This window comes from Ranitomeya imitator, chromosome 8, assembly GCF_032444005.1.
Source record: "Ranitomeya imitator isolate aRanImi1 chromosome 8, aRanImi1.pri, whole genome shotgun sequence".
NCBI lineage: Eukaryota > Metazoa > Chordata > Amphibia > Anura > Dendrobatidae > Ranitomeya > Ranitomeya imitator.
Genome location: NC_091289.1, coordinates 46,507,339 through 46,528,242, shown reverse-complemented (window position 1 = coordinate 46,528,242; position 20,904 = coordinate 46,507,339). Strand labels below are relative to the sequence as shown.

At 41.7% G+C, this 20,904-nt stretch overlaps 1 protein-coding gene across 1 annotated transcript in view; it reads left to right on the top strand.

The window, feature by feature from the left end:
* CYTH4 (cytohesin 4) overlaps window positions 1–14,459 on the top strand; it is a 169,593-nt gene extending 155,134 nt beyond the window's left edge. Inside the window, exons 9-13 of the mRNA XM_069736848.1 lie at window positions 1,067–1,181; window positions 8,399–8,475; window positions 8,566–8,637; window positions 9,995–10,140; window positions 11,430–14,459. Of these exons, the coding sequence (XP_069592949.1) occupies window positions 1,067–1,181; window positions 8,399–8,475; window positions 8,566–8,637; window positions 9,995–10,140; window positions 11,430–11,508 (489 nt within the window). The 3' untranslated portion in view covers window positions 11,509–14,459. The remainder of the gene's footprint in view (window positions 1–1,066; window positions 1,182–8,398; window positions 8,476–8,565; window positions 8,638–9,994; window positions 10,141–11,429) is intronic.
* Window positions 14,460–20,904: the final 6,445 nt, after the last annotated feature.

Below are 20,904 nucleotides of genomic sequence, written 5' to 3'. Positions count from 1 at the left end.
TCAGGCCCTGGGATCCATATTACTGTGTAAAATAAAGAATTAAAATAAAAAATATTGATATATTCACCTCTCCGGCGGCCCCTGGACATCACGCTGGTAACCGGCAGGCTTCTTTGTTTAAAATGCGCGCGTTTAGGACCTGCGAATGACGTCACGGCTTCTGATTGGTCGCGTGCCGCCCATGTGACCGCCACGCGACCAATCAGAAGCCGTGGCGTCATTCACAGGTCCTAAATTCCTAGAATTAGGAGTTTAGTGAATGAGAATGACGCCGCGGCTTCTGATTGGTCGCGTGGCGGTCACATGAGCGGCACGCGACCAATCAGAAGCCGCGACGTCATTCTCATTCACTAAACTCCTAATTCTAGGAATTTAGGACCTGCGAATGACGTCGCGGCTTCTGATTGGTCGCGTGGCGGTCACATGGGCGGCACGCGACCAATCAGAAGCCGCGACGTCATTCGCAGGCCCTAAACGCGCTCATTTTAAACAAAGAAGCCTGCCGGTTACCAGCGTGATGTCCAGGGGCCGCCGGAGAGGTGAATATATCAATATTTTTTATTTTAATTCTTTATTTTACACATTCCTATGGATCCGATACCGATACCCGATACCACAAAAGTATCGGATCTCGGTATCGGAATTCCGATACCGCAAGTATCGGCCAATACCCGATACTTGCGGTATCGGAATGCTCAACATAGAGGTGAGTACAAGCTTTGTATTTTATCGGGGCAAGCGTGATGTATGACAAAGAGTTATCCAAGTAGAGGACAACTTCTTTAACTAAAGTTAACGTATTAGGTGCCAAGTGCTTTCATTGCTAATATCTCCTTTTTAAGGCTTAGTTCAAATCATAGGGCCCAATGATTTCATGCATTTTGGCTCATACACCGAAAGCATACCGTAAACGCAATGTGAACTGAGCTTTACAAACAGAATGGCTTTAGCCCAAAGTCCTCTATCATGTACTCAGCATCTGTAAATGTTGGCATATGGAAGTTTTTGCAGTTATTGTTGCACACATATTTTGTATTTCACGTCCATGCTCGCTTGTTCCTGGCAGGACATGTACGAGAGTCTGAAAAAGGAGCCATTTCAGCTTCCAGAGGATGAAGATGCCTGGGAACTCACGCTTGCCTTCCAAAAACCACAAAGAGAAGGTTGGCTTCTCAAAATGGGTATGTATTTTTTTCACCAAAAGTTGAGCCTTCTTAGTGCATTACTGGTGTAAACAGGTCTTCTACGTTTGTAAAAACAAAGTTTGATCCATGAGCAACTTTGCAAAATATTTTGTGGTTGGATGGTAAACCTCTTGTTTAAATCCGGAGGGTAAAAACTTACATACAAAAATTTACATAGGCAGGGGTGTAACTATTGTAGGGGCAGGGGTTGCAAGGGTCATTTAAAAGGTCCCTTTGTCCCATATGACAAGACTATTGCTATTAATGATTCATCTTAATTCGGACCTTCCTGAAGATTTTTCATTGGGGTCCACAAGCTTTGAGTTTCGTCTCTGCACATAGATCAACTAGATTTCACAACTGAGAGTTTGATATATCTATAACCAGTCTAGACAGCAGAATAAATCTTTTTCTTGACATTTATTAGTTCACCGATTTTCAAGAAAAATAAATAAATAGGTGTGTACAAGTAAATCATACTGTGAGATGAAAGTAGATAGAAAACCCATGCTGCCAAGTATCCAATATACGATGGAGAAACAGATGAGGCATGGTTGCGGTTTTATTTGTCAACGCGTTTCGAGGTGATCATACCTCTGTCTGCATCAGGACAAATCACAATGATCATATCCACTTTCGTCCCCAAGTTTGCTTACTATCTGTATATACAAACTATGGATATATCAAAAACATGTGCAGACGTATAGAGGTAGGGGTATAGTAAGATAACAGATCAAGTAATCAAAAAATAATGAATCTCTTAAGAAGGCATTGTAATATAAAGCATAATGAAAAATTATATCTGTTTTGATTAAAGTGCATATACATTAGTATATATCGAAACATGAAAATATATAAGGTGAGACATGATCTGTGATGTAATAGATAGTTATCCAAACCAACACTAAAAATGTGTTTCGCACATAGCTTTCTCAAGGGGATAAATTTAATAGTTGAAAATATATTGTGTTTCACTCACTGGGGACAATCAGAAGAGTAGGACATTATCTTCTTCACATAGATGTCAGTAAACGCTTTTTGTAGATCAGCTATTTTTGAAGCTATTGACCGAGACTTGTGAAGAAACCACAAAAGTAACTATGTCAAGCTGTATGTGACTTAGTTCCCCTGTTGGTTCGTAATTCTGCATTCCAGCAATACATATTGTCTCACTTCCCATTTCTTCATAAGAACGTAAATGTCCCCTTTTTCGAAAATTGCACACTGTTTTTACATCTCTGAATGTGGAATGTGTGTCACATCCCATTACTAACTTTTACATTAGCTGTATTCACTATTTTGTGCTTGTTGGTCAAATGCCTCCGAGAAAAACGTAAAGGTTTCCATTTTTGGGGGGAAATACATTATTAGGAAATTTGCTTCAAAACCGAAAGCAGGGCACTGAAAAATCATGGGAAAATAAAATAAATTACATAAAGGATGTGAACACCGAAACAGTCCATTTTTAAGGGATTATCCAACTTGTAGAAATTTGTCAAAATGGCTGTGAAATTGTAAAATTAGAAAAATCATCATTACGTCCTCTACATTCGCACCCCCCAGCACTGACCCTTTTTTTTTTTAATAAGGGACGAATGGTATTATTTTTTCCCACAGCTTTGTGACATACATTACCGGTTAATTTATGTACTAGTTTTTTGTTTTGCTATGCAAATATAGAAGCAAGTGATTTTTTTATATTTTTTTTTTACTGTTCCTGTTTTAGATTAAATAGCCTAACCTAGTGATGGGGAGTCTGGGACTTTTTGCTTTTCATTATTTTGCTATTTTTGTTGCTAATTTTTTATGTGTATTTTTTATACAATTTGTTCTCTAAGATAATATCAAAGATTTCTGGCAAAACATTTTTTTTTTAACTTTTTTGATCAATTTTTTCCCCTGTAACTTGGGAAGCATAGGAGCCCCAATAATAGGGGAAAACAGCACACAATGGTAATATAAGTCACTGGCAGACATGATCTGGATCTGCTGAGAGACCCATCAGCTCTGCTCTGCTAGCAGAGACCTGGAGGTCATGGCATCGCCAGGACCTAGAGAGGCATCAGCACTGCTGATTCTTCTGTATACTCCATGATGCTCATTGAAAACTATGTAGCCGGCAAAATAGAAAACAGACACCGTTTTAAACCACTTCTGTCTTCCCCCTAGTGTGCCCAGCTATGTCTGCCAGCCAGAAACCTGACCTACTCCTACTTGATTGCAGGAGTAAGAGCTTTAAGCCAGCCTTGCAAATTTGCAATAGCACAGGGTCAAAGCCCAGGACTATGTTCCATAAATTTACATTACTTAGTCTTTTTCAGGTTAAAGATGACAATGCAACATTTATCAAAAATTCACAGATGCTCAGAGGGGCATAAATGTTAATTTTTCACCAACCAATAGTTTGAAAACTTCACTTTGATAAGTTGGAATCTAATAAAAGTGAAGATTTAAAACTAATGGATGATGAATTATTGACATTTAAGCCCCTCTGAGCATTTGCAATTGTTTTTTTCATTCTTTAACAAGTGCTGAATTTTCCTGCAGCTCCTCCACAGGACAACTGAAATATTACATGAAGCCTACTAAAATTAGTTCACAAACCTGGTCCTCCAAAGATAGAGAGATCCTTTTTTGTAACCTACTTCTTTGTTCTGGCTTATCAATGGACTTTTTGTATACTTCACTTTAGCTGAAATGAATCACTATAAAACTAGAACTTTTGGGGTTCGGAAACATTTTTCTGAAACTTTCTCTGATTTTAGATTTTTCAGTTTGCTTAACCAAGTATACAGTAGTAGGCTCAGCCATAATACAATGTATGTGATAAGGAGGACAAGTACCGAGGAAGTCTGTTTGACACAAGGAGAAGTGATGTCCGAACATGATCTCACACATACTGTAAATGGAGGAAGTGAAATGTTGTTGCTTCATCGATGGGAAAGTAGCAATAATCTTTCAAATGTTCTCTCCACAATTATGTAAAAAAAGTGCATTCATTGCAATAAAAAAGTTTTCCATATGCTAAAAAACCCCAATCCAGGACATGTCCAATGACCACAGATGGAAAGCAAGGGAAAATTCACTAAAAGAGTTCACTACCAGGTCAGAGATGTTACAAAAATTAATAAAACTGTTCGAATCGAGGCTTTTTGTTATGATTAGGTAATTCAGTACCACAATGGACATAGTAGTCAGAGCACATACAGTGATCTGACAATAACCCAAAAACATAGAACGAGCTCTGAGACGTGGGAACTCTGCTGACCGCAATCCCTAATCCTCTCCAACCACACTAGAGGCAGCCGTGGATTGCGCCTAACGCTCCCTATGCAACTCGGCACAGCCTGAGAAACTAGCTAGCCTGAAGATAGAAAATAAGCCTACCTTGCCTCAGAGAAATACCCCAAAGGAAAAGGCAGCCCCCCACATATAATGACTGTGAGTTAAGATGAAAAGACAAACGTAGAAATGAAATAGATTTAGCAAAGTGAGGCCCGACTTTCTGAACAGAGCGAGGATAGGAAAGGTAACTTTGCGGTCAACACAAAACCCTACAAACAACCACGCAAAGGGGACAAAAAGACCCTCCGTACCGACTAACGGCACGGAGGTACACCCTCTGCGTCCCAGAGCTTCCAGCAAGCAAGAAAAACCAAATAAACAAGCTGGACAGAAAAAACAGCAAACAAAAATAACTCAAGCGAAACTTAGCTATGCAGAGCAGCAGGCCACAGGAACGATCCAGGAGGAAGCAAGTCCAATACTAGAACATTGACTGGAAGCCAGGATCAGAGCACCAGGTGGACTTAAATAGAGCAGCACCTTATGACTTCACCACATCACCTGAGGAAGGAAACTCAGAAGCTGCAGTACCACTCTCCTCCACCAACGGAAGCTCACAGACAGAATCAGCCGAAGTACCACTTGTGACCACAGGAGGGAGCTCTGCCACAGAATTCACAACAGCTTTTTCTACTTGTAGGTCAAGAAGACACATTTTTCAATACATGTTTCAATTAGTGTCACACAAAAAGAAAATCCTTGAAGAGCCAGTCACATCCCATAGTAAAGTTTTGCATGGGAGCCTCTTCCCACATGTGACATCCCATCCTGATGCTGATCAGTGCAGTGCACATCGACTTGGAAAATATTGTATACCATATTTTTTGGACTATAGTATAATGCACCTTACTGTAAGGCACAACATGTTTAGATATAAAAACAATAGGTAAAATGTGTTTCCTACTAGTGATGAGTGAGTGTGCTCGTTACTCAAGATTTCCGAGCATGCTTTGGTGTTCTCCGAGTATTTATGGCGTGCTCGTATGTTTGTGTCCCCACTGCTGCATGATTTGCAGCTGCTTGACAGCCTGAATACATGTGGGGATTCCCTAATAAACAAGCAATCCCTGCAGGTGTTCAGGCTGTCTAACAGCCGCAAATCATGCAGGTGCGGGGACACAAACATAATCTATGAGCACGCCCAAGATACTCGGAGAACACCCAAGCATGCTCGGAAAACCCGAATAACAAGCACACTCGCTCATCACTATTTCCTACTAGTTGAAATTTTTGTTGTTGGAATAAATAAGATTAGAGGTCAATATAAATATTTTTCATATTCTATGTTAGCATAGGGAGGTATTACTATAATTAAGGCATCTTCTTTTAGTTTTTCTATCCCTCATGTACATACATACCCAACACTTCTGCGCACACAGCAGATGCACACACAGCTCTGCTGCCTGAATTGTACTTGAATAGACAGCACTGCTGCACACACAGCTTTGCTGCATACACATACACAGAACTGCTACAAAACGCACAACATTGCTGCATACACACACTATTGCACAGCACTACTGCAAACACAGCTCTGCGGCATACACGCGCACACACACACAAAAACTACTATTAGCAACATACAGTGCTGCTTCATACATACACACAAGCGTCCAGCACTGCTACAAAAGCACAATGCTCGACTACATACATACACACGATCACTCATACAGTTCAGCTAAATACATACTTACATTCAATTTCACACCATACTGCTGCTGCATACAAACACACAGCTCTGCTGCATAAATATACACAAATCTTCTGCATACAAACACATCTGCTGGCTACAAACACACAGCTCTGATGCATACAAACACACAGATCTTCTGTATACAAACCCACAGCTCTGCGGCATACAAATGCATAAATCAGCTGCATACAAACACACAGCTCTGCTGCATACAGACACAGAGCTCTGCTGGCTACAAACACACAGCTCTGATGCATGCAAACACACACAGATCTGCTGCATACAAACCCACATTCTGCTGCATAAAAACACACAGATCAGCTGCATACAAACACACAGCTCTGCTGCATACAGGCACACAGCTCTGCTGCATCCAGACACACAGCTCTGCTGCATACAGACACACAGATCAACTGCATACAAACACATCTGCTGGCTACAAACACACAGCTGTGCTGGCTACAAACACACAGCTCTGTTGCATGCAAACACACAGGTCTGTTGCATACAAACTCACATTCTGCTGCATAGAAACACACAGATCAGCTGCATACAGACACACAGCTCTGCTGGCTACAAACACACAGCTCTGATGCATGCAAACACACAGATCTGCTGCATACAGACACACAGCTCTGCTGCATACAGACACACAGCTCTGCTGCATACAGACACACAGCTCTGCTGCATACAGACACACAGCTCTGCTGCTTACAGACACACAGCTCTGCTGCATACAGACACACAGCTCTGCTGCATACAGACATACAGCTCTGCTGCATACAGACACACAGATCAACTGCATACAAACACATCTGCTGGCTACAAACACACAGCTCTAATGCATACAAACACACAGATCTTCTGTATACAAACCCACAGCTCTGCGGCATACAAATGCACAAATCAGCTGCATACAAACACACAGCTCTGCTGCATACAGACACAGAGCTCTGCTGCATACAGACACACAGCTCTGCTGCATACAGACACACAGCTGTGCTGCATACAAAGGCACAGATCAGCATACAAACACACAGCTCTGTCTATATTATGTAAGAGATGCGGCAGAAGAAGGGGATTTTGCATCTGCACTCTTGGTACCAAACTGCTTAGTAACATGTAAAGGGGAAAATAGTCAGCTCACTGTGTTCCAGGCACCTGATAAAAAATGAAGTCCGCGCTCGGTGCCACCCTGGTCCTGGGTATTTTTTGAAGCAGAAATAGAAAAAGAAAAATCTCCAACGCAGAAGAAAAGGTAAACTTTACATTTATTCCGTACTTGTTAAAAGGAAGACATGTTGGGTACACCAATAGCTATCCCAGGAAGTGCAAGACCGACGCGTTTCGAATAGATAATCTTAGTCATGGACATGTTCGGTACAATAATAGATATCCCAGGGGGTGCAGGACCAACGCGTTTCGACTAGATAGTCTTAGTTATGGTCCATGACTAAAGGTACCTTCACACTCAGCAACTTTACAATGAGAATGACAACGATCCGTGACGTTGCAGCGTCCTGGATAGCGATCTCGTTGTGTTTGACACGCAGCAGCGATCTGGATCCTGCTGTGACATCGCTGGTCGGAGCTAGAAGTCCAGAACTTTATTTAGTCATCAGGTCGGCGTGTATCATCATGTTTGACAGCAAAAGCAACGATGCCAGCAATGTTTTTACATGGAGTGTGAACGATAAGTGAGTCGCCGTTACGTCACTGGATCGCTCCTGCATCGTTCTGGAGCTGCAGTGTTTGACGTCTCTACAGCGACCTAAACAGCGACGCTGCAGCGATCAGCTCATTGTCTATATCGCTGCAGCGTCGCTGAATGTGACGGTACCTTAAGTTGAAACCTGTCGGTCTTGCACCCCCTGGGATATCTATTGGTGTACCCAACAAGTCTTCCTGTTAACAAGTACAGAATAAAAGTGAAGTTTTACCTTTTCTTCTGCGCTGGAGATTTTTCTTCTATTTCAACCTGCTTAGTAAGTCCCCTTTAAAAATTGAGCTATATAATGTTTTTTCAATATGACCACCATATGGGCACATATCAATTCATTTGCATTTAAAAAGGCAATTTTATGAGCGACCAGTAAGCATCTGAGAAGTTAATGTCCAATTTCCTCTTTATCACGGTTAGGATCAGTTTGATAGCAGCTCATATTGCTTGTTACAGGAGGTCGCGTGAAGACCTGGAAGAAAAGATGGTTCATTCTCAAGGACAACTGTCTATATTACTTTGAATATACAACGGTAAGTAAGAATGGCACACAAATGAAAGACCAACAAGAGGCATAGGTCGAAATGAAACATTAACATCCTCCTATGTTTATGTCTTACCAGGATAAAGACCCACTTGGAATAATTCCTCTAGAAAACCTGTCTGTGGAATTAGCAGAAGACCCTAAGAAGCCGGTAACTATAATCAGTAAAGTCAGCAGAGACAATCTTTATTGTAGTTCTCAGTAGCTTTCATGGAAAGATGGAGGTGCCATTCCAAAGGTCAAAATGACCTTGCCATTATGTTGCCCAAATTTGCTACCCAGGACAGATGTAATTAATGTTTTTCCTTCTTCACCTTTTCTACCCATGAACCAAATTTTTCATCCCCTTGTTTGCTAAAATGTAGTCCCAATGAAGGAGTCCTCAACAGGTTTTTTACCACTAACTAAACAATTCTTGGCCCCCCCTCGAAGAGCTTCTTAGTGGCCACATGATATGCCTTCATGGTATATCCAACTATTTCTTCCAAATTCCTCATAGACACGCACACATAAGGCTCAATTCATCAAGACCTGCGTTATTCGTGAATCTGGAGCATCTGTTGAGTGATATCCACCTCCGTGTGCTACGCCAGATACTAAGGTACTGGAGTGAGATTTCTGGCATAGGGAACACCATAGCTCATCATGAATTAGAAGAGATGTGGTATCACATCATGCTCCCAACCCCTCTTCAGTTACGCCCATTTTAACAGAGTCGGGGGAAACTGGAGTAAAAATGCCGAAAGTTGGAAAATGAAGGCTCAACTCCAAGTTGTACTTAAATTTTGAGACTTTTCAAACCTTTTACTCTAGAATTCGGACGTGAAAGCTTTGAAGAATTGAACTCATAGACTCTTCTTGTGGTGGCTTATCTTACATGGATTGGATGTTCCTATTCTATATACTTCATTCTTCTCTTCCCGAGAATTCTTCTGCCTGGTGAAAGTTAGGAAGCCCCCATATATCTAAGTTGCCCACTACTACTGTAACCCAATCGGTACAGGTTCCGGTGCTCATCAAATTATCACTTATCGTATGGATAGGTAATAACTGGTGTAACTGGACAACCTCTTTAAGTCTGTACAAGCTCACTCTTCATCTCATATGTAAAAGGCTCTGCAAAGGGTCTCCTATGGTGGTGGCTACAACAGCTCTGTTGCCTTCATCATATTTATGGTTAAGAAAGAGAAAGAGTGATTCATGGTACAAGAGAGGAACAGGCTCAATGATCCTGTATTTTTACTAATATGCATCATGTTTAGTTACTCTCCTGACTATGTAATCCTGAAAACAAAACGTTAATGATCCATATGAGACATGTTACAATATTTCATACAATCTTCTAACTGCTGTAAACCAAGTTCGAAATGTTAGAATATTGAGCAGTGTATGATGCCCCAAGTGGCCAACTCAAAAATTACAAGGAAATGTAATGAGTGATGTCAAGTTACTATATTATTAGTTATTGCATTAAGATTTGCCCTATTTATGTATTTAACTTAACTTAGCACTGCTTCGACCTTCACGCAAGAGGGCAAACTGTTAAGGCATGCAAGACCCAAGCAGATGGGAAAAAAGTGCAGGGAAATCACCAATCTTATCGATTGTCTGCGACAAGTCATGAAGAAAGGGAAAGTTGGGTGCAAAGTCTGAGGTCAGTCTTTACAGAGTACGCAAAAAGAAATTAATTTGTTGTATGTCATACATTTTTAAGAGTCAGGGCTTTATGTACTAAGGTGGAATTGTGCTATGTCATCTAGATTTTCTTTAGACATCCTTGATTATGGGCACTCGTCACATTGCCTGCTGGTTAATTATGCCACGTTAGACCAAAATATCTACTTTCTTGCATATACATTATGTAATAGTTGAGCTATCATGGGCCATCTCATCTGCCAAGTTATTCCCATCAGTGTCAATTCATTTTAGCTCTTCTTCTTCGTTCTTGACCCACAGCCCTTTTCAAAAATGGACTGAAAACAGTCACTCAAAATGTAAAATTATGCATAAATGCACTCTCTCAAAGCCTATCTAGGTTTATGTAGAGGCTTATAGTGGAGATTAAGTCAAAATGGGTCATTCGAGACTAAGATTTTGATGACCTATTCTAAGGGCTCGTGCACAAGACCATATTTTCGGTCACAAACTAAAACTTTGGATCGTAATCAGACCAGTGTAATTCTATGGCGCCGTGCATATGTCTGATTCTTTCCTCGGACCAAGTCAGTCAGAAGAAAAGAACTTGCAACATGCCAGAGGTGGATCCGATTATCAGATCGTGCTCGGCCATGCAAGTCAATGGATTTGTGGAAAACATCTGACTGCACGCCGATTTTCACCGACTGACAGAATAGAGAAAATGAAGACATTTTTTTCCATCTTCTCATCATCCGAGAAAATCAATCAGACTATGATTACACTCTGATCAAACTCTGATCAGAGTCTGATTAGCATAGTTCCGCCCGATTCTCTCTGAGAAAACACGGTGGTGTTACCCTAGTATTAAGGTAAGTCAACAATATCAGATTGGTGGGGGTCCAACACTCCTAATAATCAGTTGACATTAGGTTCATAGTGCATAAAACTGGAACAGCACAGCTCAGAACACTATGAAATGGTACTGTAGCTCAGCTCCTACTAAAGTTAATGGAAGCTGAGCTACATTGTGACCCCCTATGGCAACAGTGATGATGATGTCTATAAAGCACTGTGGAAATTAATTGCGCAAGTGAAATGAATAAATAAGGATAGGTTTTCTCCTTTAATGATGTGCCAGGTATTCGGGAACAGATGGCTCTTAGTAGTGCGGAAGGAGCTTGAGCCCTTACATGCATATTGTTGTAGGCCATCTGCAATTACAAGCTTCATCAATGTGATCTTCTGATTTAGATTTATCATGAATTTTCATTACTTATAAATGGGAAAAATCTTATCTTCTTTTAGATCCAGTATTTCTTGGGGTCCTTTCTATGACACAGTCACCATCAAGAAAAAGATCTCAACAATCAAAAATGGTCACTGATGAAGACAAAAGCAAAGGTTGTACATAAACACATATTATGTGGTCCCACCAGACATTTCCCTCAAAGTACTGGATGTATATTTGGACCTACTGACCAACAATTTTAGGTTAATATTCCAGCTTTTTTTGACCATGTCATATATTATAAACGTCTACATCTTGCAGGGAAAATATCAGCGTTCAGAGATCAAAATGACATTATTGTAAATTTTCTCTTGAAACCTGAAACTCAAGGAAGACTATATGGAAGGTGATAATCCAGCATGGCCCTCTGGTCTCCAGAATCCCTTACGGCATCTATAAACTCTGCTGTATGTTGTTAAGTTCACTCACAAGTGTATATTTAAGCCATAATTACCATGGACAAAGTGATATGGACTGAAACAAGAGAACAGAGGCATTAACAAGGCTGGACCATTAGTGGTGAAGGCGAGAGATGAGGAAAATGTAATTGAAATTGACTTCACTACGAATTTTTCAACATTTTGATTCTCCCGAAAACAGAAAAAATTGGGATACGATTCATGTGGATCCAGTCTCCATTTTTGGAATTCCTGTGGGCATAAAATGAAAAAAAAATTATACTCACTTTTCCTCAGCTGTTCAACCTTCATGGCCGCACAAACGTCTGTCCACTTCTGTGGTCCTTCAAGCAGTCCTCTGATCTTCTGACCTTATGTTCTTCTTTCTTTCTTTTGCATGATGCCAAACTGAGGCTTGTGCTTTTTGACCTCATTGTGGTCATGAGGGCCAGTGGTGTACATCATGACTTGTGTTACCCATTTACGTGATGAATGAGGACAATCTGATGCTTGTGATTAACCATTTGCAGTCACTTGTGGAGGTGACGCATATCATGTTGTGTTTCACCTATCCAATCGACTAAGTTAGGTTGGTCTGATGCCTGTGACTGACCTTTTGCGGTCACTTGGGGAGGTGACACATATCATGACTAGAGTTGAGCGAGTTTTTAAAAATTTGATTACGATTATGATAGGAGGCAAATATTCGCCAAATACAGCCGAATGTCATTGGAATCAATGGGAGTAGAAATGAACGAATATGTTCGGAACCAATCATCAAGCATAAATTCGGCACAAATAGTGTTGCAATGAGTCGCCCTGAGGGCTAGGGGGTTACTCGGTACCGGGTCCTGCGGTTCACAGGGGGATGTCGTGGTGGCTGCGACCCGGTCCGTGGCCCAGGGCACCCATGTAAAAGGGAAAGGTCTTTAAAGGGATAGAGTTTATGTTCATGACGCCACCTGTAATATTTGGTCAGGATGACCGATACTGCTTTAGAGGGTCCGCTGGGAGATGTTATGGCAGTTAGATGGTATATCTTCCCACAAGTGAAGTATATCCCCAGGGCTCCCGGTGTGGAGATGGTGATATAGTGAGAGGTGCAGAGAAGAACGAGGACACAAGGTTGCAGTCTTTTTACCTTTACTGAAGATTTCAGCATCCACAGTCCAGAGCACCAGATCACAGGGCAGGTAGAGAAGTCCGGGCAATCCAGAGACAAGCGAGTTCCCCTGGGTAAGTCAGGTGGAAGCCTACCACTCTGCGCTTTCTGTCTCTAAGTCCCTGCTGCCACTGAGTGTCTCAACAAGGTCTTTAATTGTTCTGCTGTCCTAGGACAGGTACCTGTATGGCAGGCAGCTTGGGCCGTGTGAACTGGAGTCTGTTCTCGGTGACTCCACGCTCCAAGGTGCTGCTGTGCCACAGGTAATTATGGGCAAAGTCCTTGTAGAACAATACCCTCCGGTTCTGCTCTGTGTTTTGTAATCAACAAAAGCCTCGGGCTCCCGGTACCCGGATTCTTGCACTGATACTCCTCAGAGACCTGCTTGTGGCCTTTTCAACCTTTCACTCTCCTCTCTGCTCCACTCCTGTCTGTCCTCACACACAGACTTCTGCTACAAACTGAGCTATCTCAGCCTCCAAACCAGGATCTTTATTCCAGGGAAGCTGCCCTAAAAAAGGGCTTGGCGCTCCCCCTCCTAGCCTGGAAGTAGAAGGTGTTGTGTGTGTGTAAACCTATCAAAGGAAATCTCACTTGCCTTCAGACATAGCACTATCCTCCCCGTGAGGAAGACAGCACTACTGTGGTTCCCGAACTCCTGAGGTGCCACAGCAATATGGCATGAATATGGCAAATTCATATTCGGCGACCGAATCTGAAAATATTTGTTCACCTCTAATCATGACATGCATCACCCTTCCAAGTGACCAAGTCAGGACAATTTGACGTCTGTCATTGACCTTTTGTGGTCACGTGGGCTCTATGTTAACCCATGATGTGACTGCTTGAAGCTAATCACAGGCCTTAAATTGATCTCAAGCACTGGAATGGAAGAAGAACAGAAGGCCTCATCCTTAGCTGGTGACAAGGGCAAGGTGAAAACAGGTAAGGAAAGGTGTGTTTAATTTTTTAAGTTCCTTTCTGATGGCAATTGGGAAAGTTTTGTTTCAGACCAAATTTATTCAGGCTGAGTCTGCTGGCCAAATCCAAGCAAATCTTCCAAACTTTAATTTTGGGACATTTATTCTTCTCTAGTAAAGGTCTATCGGAGGGGTTTCGATATCCTTTTATGCCTCATTCCAATTATTTAGAAAATGTATAAATGTGTAATAAATTACAAAAGAGTTGTTTGCGTTAAAAGGGGGATAGAGGAGCAGCTTTCATAGGGGTCATCCTTGAAATGTTCCGACAAGTAAAAACAGATTGCACTTGTCTGAGTACACAGGAAATGATGCTCGCGTACAGGAAATGTATGGAGAAACTTGCTCTACCTGTCCTGTCTGTAATACTTGAATGTACATGTACTAACACGATAAATCGCCCTGAGGATTGTTTTTGTAATTATGACTGTTTTCCTGTCATTTTGATCTAAGATGTTAAATATTTGATGGTGAAGCATAAAAAATAAAAAAAACTTTCTTTTGGAATTCCTTGATCAGCTATATACTATGTGGCCAGAAGAGGTCGTCCAACACCACGATACTAAGCAGAAACATAATTACCGTGACTATCCTGCTCTGCAATTATTCCAGCGTTGCTCATAAAGTCTCCTGGCATATTTCACAGCTTAAAAAAAAAATAAATAAAGACAATTTAGCAGGAATACATGTCGGTGTCACTTCGATTTGCAAGGAACTGGAAACATGAGATTGTTGATGATATATAGGTTACCCATTAAAACGTGAATATTATGCTGAATATTACACTTTCATCATATTCCCTGGGTGAAAAATGATAGACCACCCCGAGAGCTGATGCATGTGCTCCTCTCGGAGTATTGCAGCTGGAGATGAGTGTTGTCCCCTCCGGCAATGATCCACTTTGAAAATATGATACATGTCTATAACACGGAGTGTGCATACATTCAATGCCGACTACAGATCTGTCCTCATTAAAACTGATGTATGCAAATGAGGCACCAAATATTTCTTCTTTGAAGTCCCCGCTAACAAGCAAGATAAAAGGGATGCAGTTTAACCCGTTCCCTACAAGGAGCTAATACTCGTATATGACTCCTGACGGCTGCATTTCCATCTCAGAAGCCCCAAGCTCCCATACAGAACCTGGGAAGGAGGGAGGATAGTGAAGGACCTTTCATCTAAATCCCTGGTCGCTCCAGTCCCTATCACGTCAGTTTTTACCTCCAGAGGAACATTACTGTCAGAAGATAATTTGCAGAGGGGGATCTTTAAATATGGCTGCCCGCTGGGAATTTTCAAAGCAAATGCCTTATAATTAAGTCTAGGCTATTGGTTGGTATATTTAACCCACTTGTTCCAGAGTTGAGTGCAATGGAGTGGGGGGGGGGGCATTTAACATCGGTAAGTGCAAGTGTGGGTGCACATATTGTGTCTTTATGTAAATGCATTTTCTTACTAAAGTATTTAATGGATGTCGGTGAGATGATGGAGCTGCGGTGCACAGTGTGATGTGTGTGGTCTATGGATCACTGGACGTGCAGCATCGAAGCATCAGGTTTAATTGGTGCTGAGGAGAGGAGGTTTCCATGGTAACAACACATCCCATCTCTGCAGTGCGCTACTATGGGGTAGGACACACCCCGGAGAGAGGGATGGGGAGAAGGAGAGAGAGGAGAAAAGGAGGAGAACATCGAAGGAGTGGTGGAGATCTCGAAAGTCCAAGACTGGCTGAAGGAAGGAAATGACTTAGACGAGCAATGCATTTCATAGATGTCGAAATGAGCAAAGTGGTGGCAGAGGTGGGGGGATGATGATGAGAAATGTTTAATATGTGATAGAGAAACAATCAGCAGAGGAGAAAAAAAAGGGAGGGATACCAAGAAAAATTGATGGAGCGAAGGAGAACTTCACTCCCCCTGCCAGACCTTATTGGCTACGAGGGAGATACGATAGTCCAGGTTGTCTAAGAGGAGCTCCCGGTTGTGCGCAGCTCGGATGACTCATTTCAATAGTTGCTTTCTCTTGTGACTCTCTTATAAAAGATGAATATGTAGAAGAAGAGTTCTAGAACACATATTACACCACCATTGCTCTCTTACGAGTGTCATTAACTCCTTTCCCTCCACATATCACAAATGGTTGTGCATGTGCAGGTGACAAAGACCGTGCAGATAAATCTATCAATGGAGGCTGTAAGTGTTGCCGTCTGTCACTGATCTGGATACATGAAGATGGATTCAGCCTCACTGTCTGCAAGAGGGGGGACGGGAGAAACCTGCCACCATGATAGATAAGGGGGAGGTAAGAGGTGAGAGAGGAGATTGTAAATCACATGCTGAATAAGCCGGTTCCTGCTGTCTCTCTTCACTGACCATGTCTGGTGAAAAGTCCAAGGAGAAGGAAGAGTGGATCCAAGAAAATTAGAAACAACCTCCGGAAGCAGATATTAATATGGAACTTGAAGGTAAAGCATCCGCTTTGTAGCCTATGTAAGGAATATATCAGAGAAATGTTTTCGAGCCGGTTTATGCTATATATAATAAACTCAACTCCATGAGATGTCCACATGTTGATTTGATGCACTTTTTACAATTCTCTGGCCACTTTTAAAATTTTTAGAGATGCCACCACACTTCTGCCTTGGGACAATTTTGACACCCAGTTTTGCAGCACCCCATCTATACTGTATATAAAGCATCAGATATGATATCCAGTTCTGGTAAGATGCATTCCATCCAGTCTACCAAGAGCAACAATTCTTAAACATCAGATGCTTCAAAAATGCATTGTGATCCTCAAATTAGAGGAGCTCTCCCATCAAAATTGTATCCTCTTTAATATTTTGCAATCATCATATTGTATAGCACTGTCTACTTACAATTGCTCATTTTGCCTTTCTACCCAGCTAATTCTTCTCTTTTCCTTTAGGTCTATTACATTAAAACTGACTAGCTGAATCCTTCTAAGCTCTATGTAGAAACAGGAAGTCTCTTTACCATGCATAAGTCATCACTGCAAAGTCTCTGGCAGGGGGCGGAGTGGAGCAGCTGGGTTAAGAAGTGAAGAGGAGGATGACTCATGCAGGGAGAACAGACTTCATGTTTCTATATAGAGCAAAGAGAACAATTAACTGGGTAGAAAGGAAAAATGAGCAATTGTGAGTACACAGAGCTGTATAATATGATGATTGCAATATATTTAGAGGATACAAATTTTGATGGGAGAGATACTTTAATTTACAAATTCACAAACTTTCACTCTAATCAGTTCCATTAGAAATTTTCACTCTTTCCATTGCAACTTGCGGAACTATGTCTGGCCAGACTAACAAGAAATTAGGAAATAAAGTCCATCATTGTAAGCAGCAACATCTTAACACGGGCTTCCCCTCCTCAACTTGTAATAACCTGCTTGTCAGGATGCAGGCACAATGTGAGCTAGGGGCAAAGCAAGCTCTTAAGCTGCTCACAGGCTTACAATAGACATCAGCCAAACACTTGTGTGATCATCAACTGCTCCTCTCAACTTTCCCATACACATGTATGATTTGCTTAACCGAGCATGCATGGGCTTTCAATGTGGAGGGAAATATAGTACGCTGCTTCACTTCTGAACAAATCACTGTAAATAAGTATATTATAGCCACAATGAACATGAATAAAACCAAATTACTGTATCAAAAGGGGCATTCAAAATACATCTGAAATAGTAATCACTAACCAAAGTGGTCAATAAATCATTATTCAGGTATGGTTACCAACAAGCATACAGCAATATGTTAAATACAGGGCTAGTGAGGAATGAATTTCTCATGCAGAGGGTACCCAGTTTAGTAAGCTAGGTTTATTCAGTGAATACATATCCTACCATGAAGCAAAAATCAGCGGACGTGGATATCTGTACATTCCTAGGATTTGCTGATGATATAAAAAGTGAAGTAGTTCACCTTATATATGGACACAACACTAATTCCTAAGAGAGGCAACGGCATAGAGATGTGAACCAAAGATCCCAAGCTAATTACCCCAAATGTCTACTACAAACATCATTTGTACAGCAATTTTATTGGTATCATTAATGGAAAATGGGCAGAGGATTCACTAAAACAGATGTGGCACTTCCACAAACATATTATTGCGCTGAATATTTGAGATATTCTCAAGAAGAGATGCTTCAGTAGGGAAAATACTATTGTAGACTTCAGCTTTCAACAGACTCATCAACACTCAGACATAGTGGGAGAATGAGATGTTTTACTTGGGATATACATCAACCATCATTATCTGCATCATCGGCAACAAGGAGAACACAGGAACGAAGTGACACAAGCCACAAGACACACCAAAGAGATCATACAGTATTAACAAACGCTAACCATTACCCCAGGACCATCTGCAGTCTTCTCAATAATGGCCTCCTCAGGCATAAGTCTGGAATTGTTGGATGCTGCAATAAATACCATCTCTGTTTAGCTTTCATTGGGGCATGGCACACCTTAGGCTAGGTTCACATTGCGTTAGCGCAGTCCGTTCAATGCATACCTTAAACGGACTGCGTTAACGCAAGTGCCGGAAAAGATTGCGTTTATGCGATCGCGCTAGCGCAGATGCTCTATCTGTGCTAGAGGTGACGGACGCGAAAAACGCTGCAGACTGCATCCGAGGGTCCGTCACAGAATGATGGAACATCGCTAACGCATGCCGATTATGACATGCGTTAGCGATGCGCTACATAATGGCAGTTAATGGGTGCCCTAACGCATCCGTTACATAGCATTAGTGCCGCTATGTAACAGATGCCGTCAGCGCATAGTTATTAACGCAATGTGAACCCAAATAGGAAAAAGGAGCACGGCTGTCACCCGTCCTGAGCATAAGAGGGGAACATGCTGCGGCAGCTAGAAGGTGATCCAGACAGAAGGCTCACAAAATATAGAGACAATATAGCAAGGACTGGGCAGCCAGCAAGTGAAGGGCAACGGAGGGAGAGCCCTTCACTTGCTGGCAGGACGCGTGACAGCCGTGCTCCTTTTTCCTATTTGGGGTAATTATTTGGCCATATTTGCATGTGCCCTACTCATTATATACCAGGAGGACTATTTGCTGTGGGTAAGCTGCAGCCTCACAGGGTTTTGCTATTGACAGATATATCTTTTGCTGATCAGGACAGGGCGGCTTTGCCAGTAATTATTTGTGTATACTATTTCATTATCTGCCATATTTGATGCATGTTTTCCACTACTATATGGAAGTATTGTGTATTGGGCAGTGTTGGGCACACGTATATGGAGGGAGTTTTGTGTGTATGGTTTTAATTGTTTTTATATGTTACCAATAAAGCTTGTGTGACTTATTATAACTTTTGGTGGTGTGCATACATTATAGTGGCTTTTCTTTTCTTGTTTATTATCTGATCATGAGAGAAACATATCAAGATATGGATATTTTCACATCTGAGGCTTTGACGAAGGGTTACAATCTTCTTTAAATTGAATGAGATTCACTTTAGGTCATAAAGTAATAAAATCCATTTATCTTATATCATCAACACAAGAAGGTTGAATGAAATGTCTGAAGGGCTATAAGCAGTAATTATTGTGTTCAAAATCAGCCCCCCTTTTAAAGAATTGATTATCTGTGAACTAGCTTTCTCCCCTGTTTATGCCTTTCGGCTGTAACTAAGACTGAGGTTATTTTGAACTCATTTAATGCTGCTGGCTGCATCTTCAGTACATACAGTGGGGCAAAAAAGTATTTAGTCAGTCAGCAATAGTGCAAGTTCCACCACTTAAAAAGATGAGAGGCGTCTGTAATTTACATCATAGGTAGACCTCAACTATGGAAGACAAACTGAGAAAAAAAAATCCAGAAAATCACATTGTCTGTTTTTTTAACATTTTATTTGCATATTATGGTGGAAAATAAGTATTTGGTCAGAAACAAAATTTCATCTCAATACTTTGTAATATATCCTTTGTTGGCAATGACAGAGGTCAAACGTTTTCTGTAAGTCTTCACAAGGTTGCCACACACTGTTGTTGGTATGTTGGCCCATTCCTCCATGCAGATCTCCTCTAGAGCAGTGATGTTTTTGGCTTTTCGCTTGGCAACACGGACTTTCAACTCCCTCCAAAGGTTTTCTATAGGGTTGAGATCTGGAGACTGGCTAGGCCACTCCAGGACCTTGAAATGCTTCTTATGAAGCCACTCCTTCGTTGCCCTGGCGGTGTGCTTTGGATCATTGTCATGTTGAAAGACCCAGCCACGTTTCATCTTCAATGCCCTTGCTGATGGAAGGAGGTTTGCACTCAAAATCTCACGATACATGGCCCCATTCATTCTTTCATGTACCCGGATCAGTCGTCCTGGCCCCTTTGCAGAGAAACAGCCCCAAAGCATGATGTTTCCACCACCATGCTTTACAGTAGGTATGGTGTTTGATGGATGCAACTCAGTATTCTTTTTCCTCCAAACACGACAAGTTGTGTTTCTACCAAACAGTTCCAGTTTGGTTTCATCAGACCATAGGACATTCTCCCAAAACTCATCTGGATCATCCAAATGCTCTCTAGCACACTTCAGACGGGCCCGGACATGTACTGGCTTAAGCAGTGGGACATGTCTGGCACTGCAGGATCTGAGTCCATGGTGGCGTAGTGTGTTACTTATGGTAGGCCTTGTTACATTGGTCCCAGCTCACTGCAGTTCATTCACTAGGTCCCCCCGCGTGGCTCTGGGATTTTTGCTCACCGTTCTTGTGATCATTCTGACCCCACGGGGTGGGATTTTGCATGGAGCCCCAGATCGAGGGAGATTATCAGTGGTCTTGTATGTCTTCCATTTTCTAATTATTGCTCCCACTGTTGATTTCTTCACTCCAAGCTGGTTGGCTATTGCAGATTCAGTCTTCCCAGCCTGGTGCAGGGCTACAATTTTGTTTCTGGTGTCCTTTG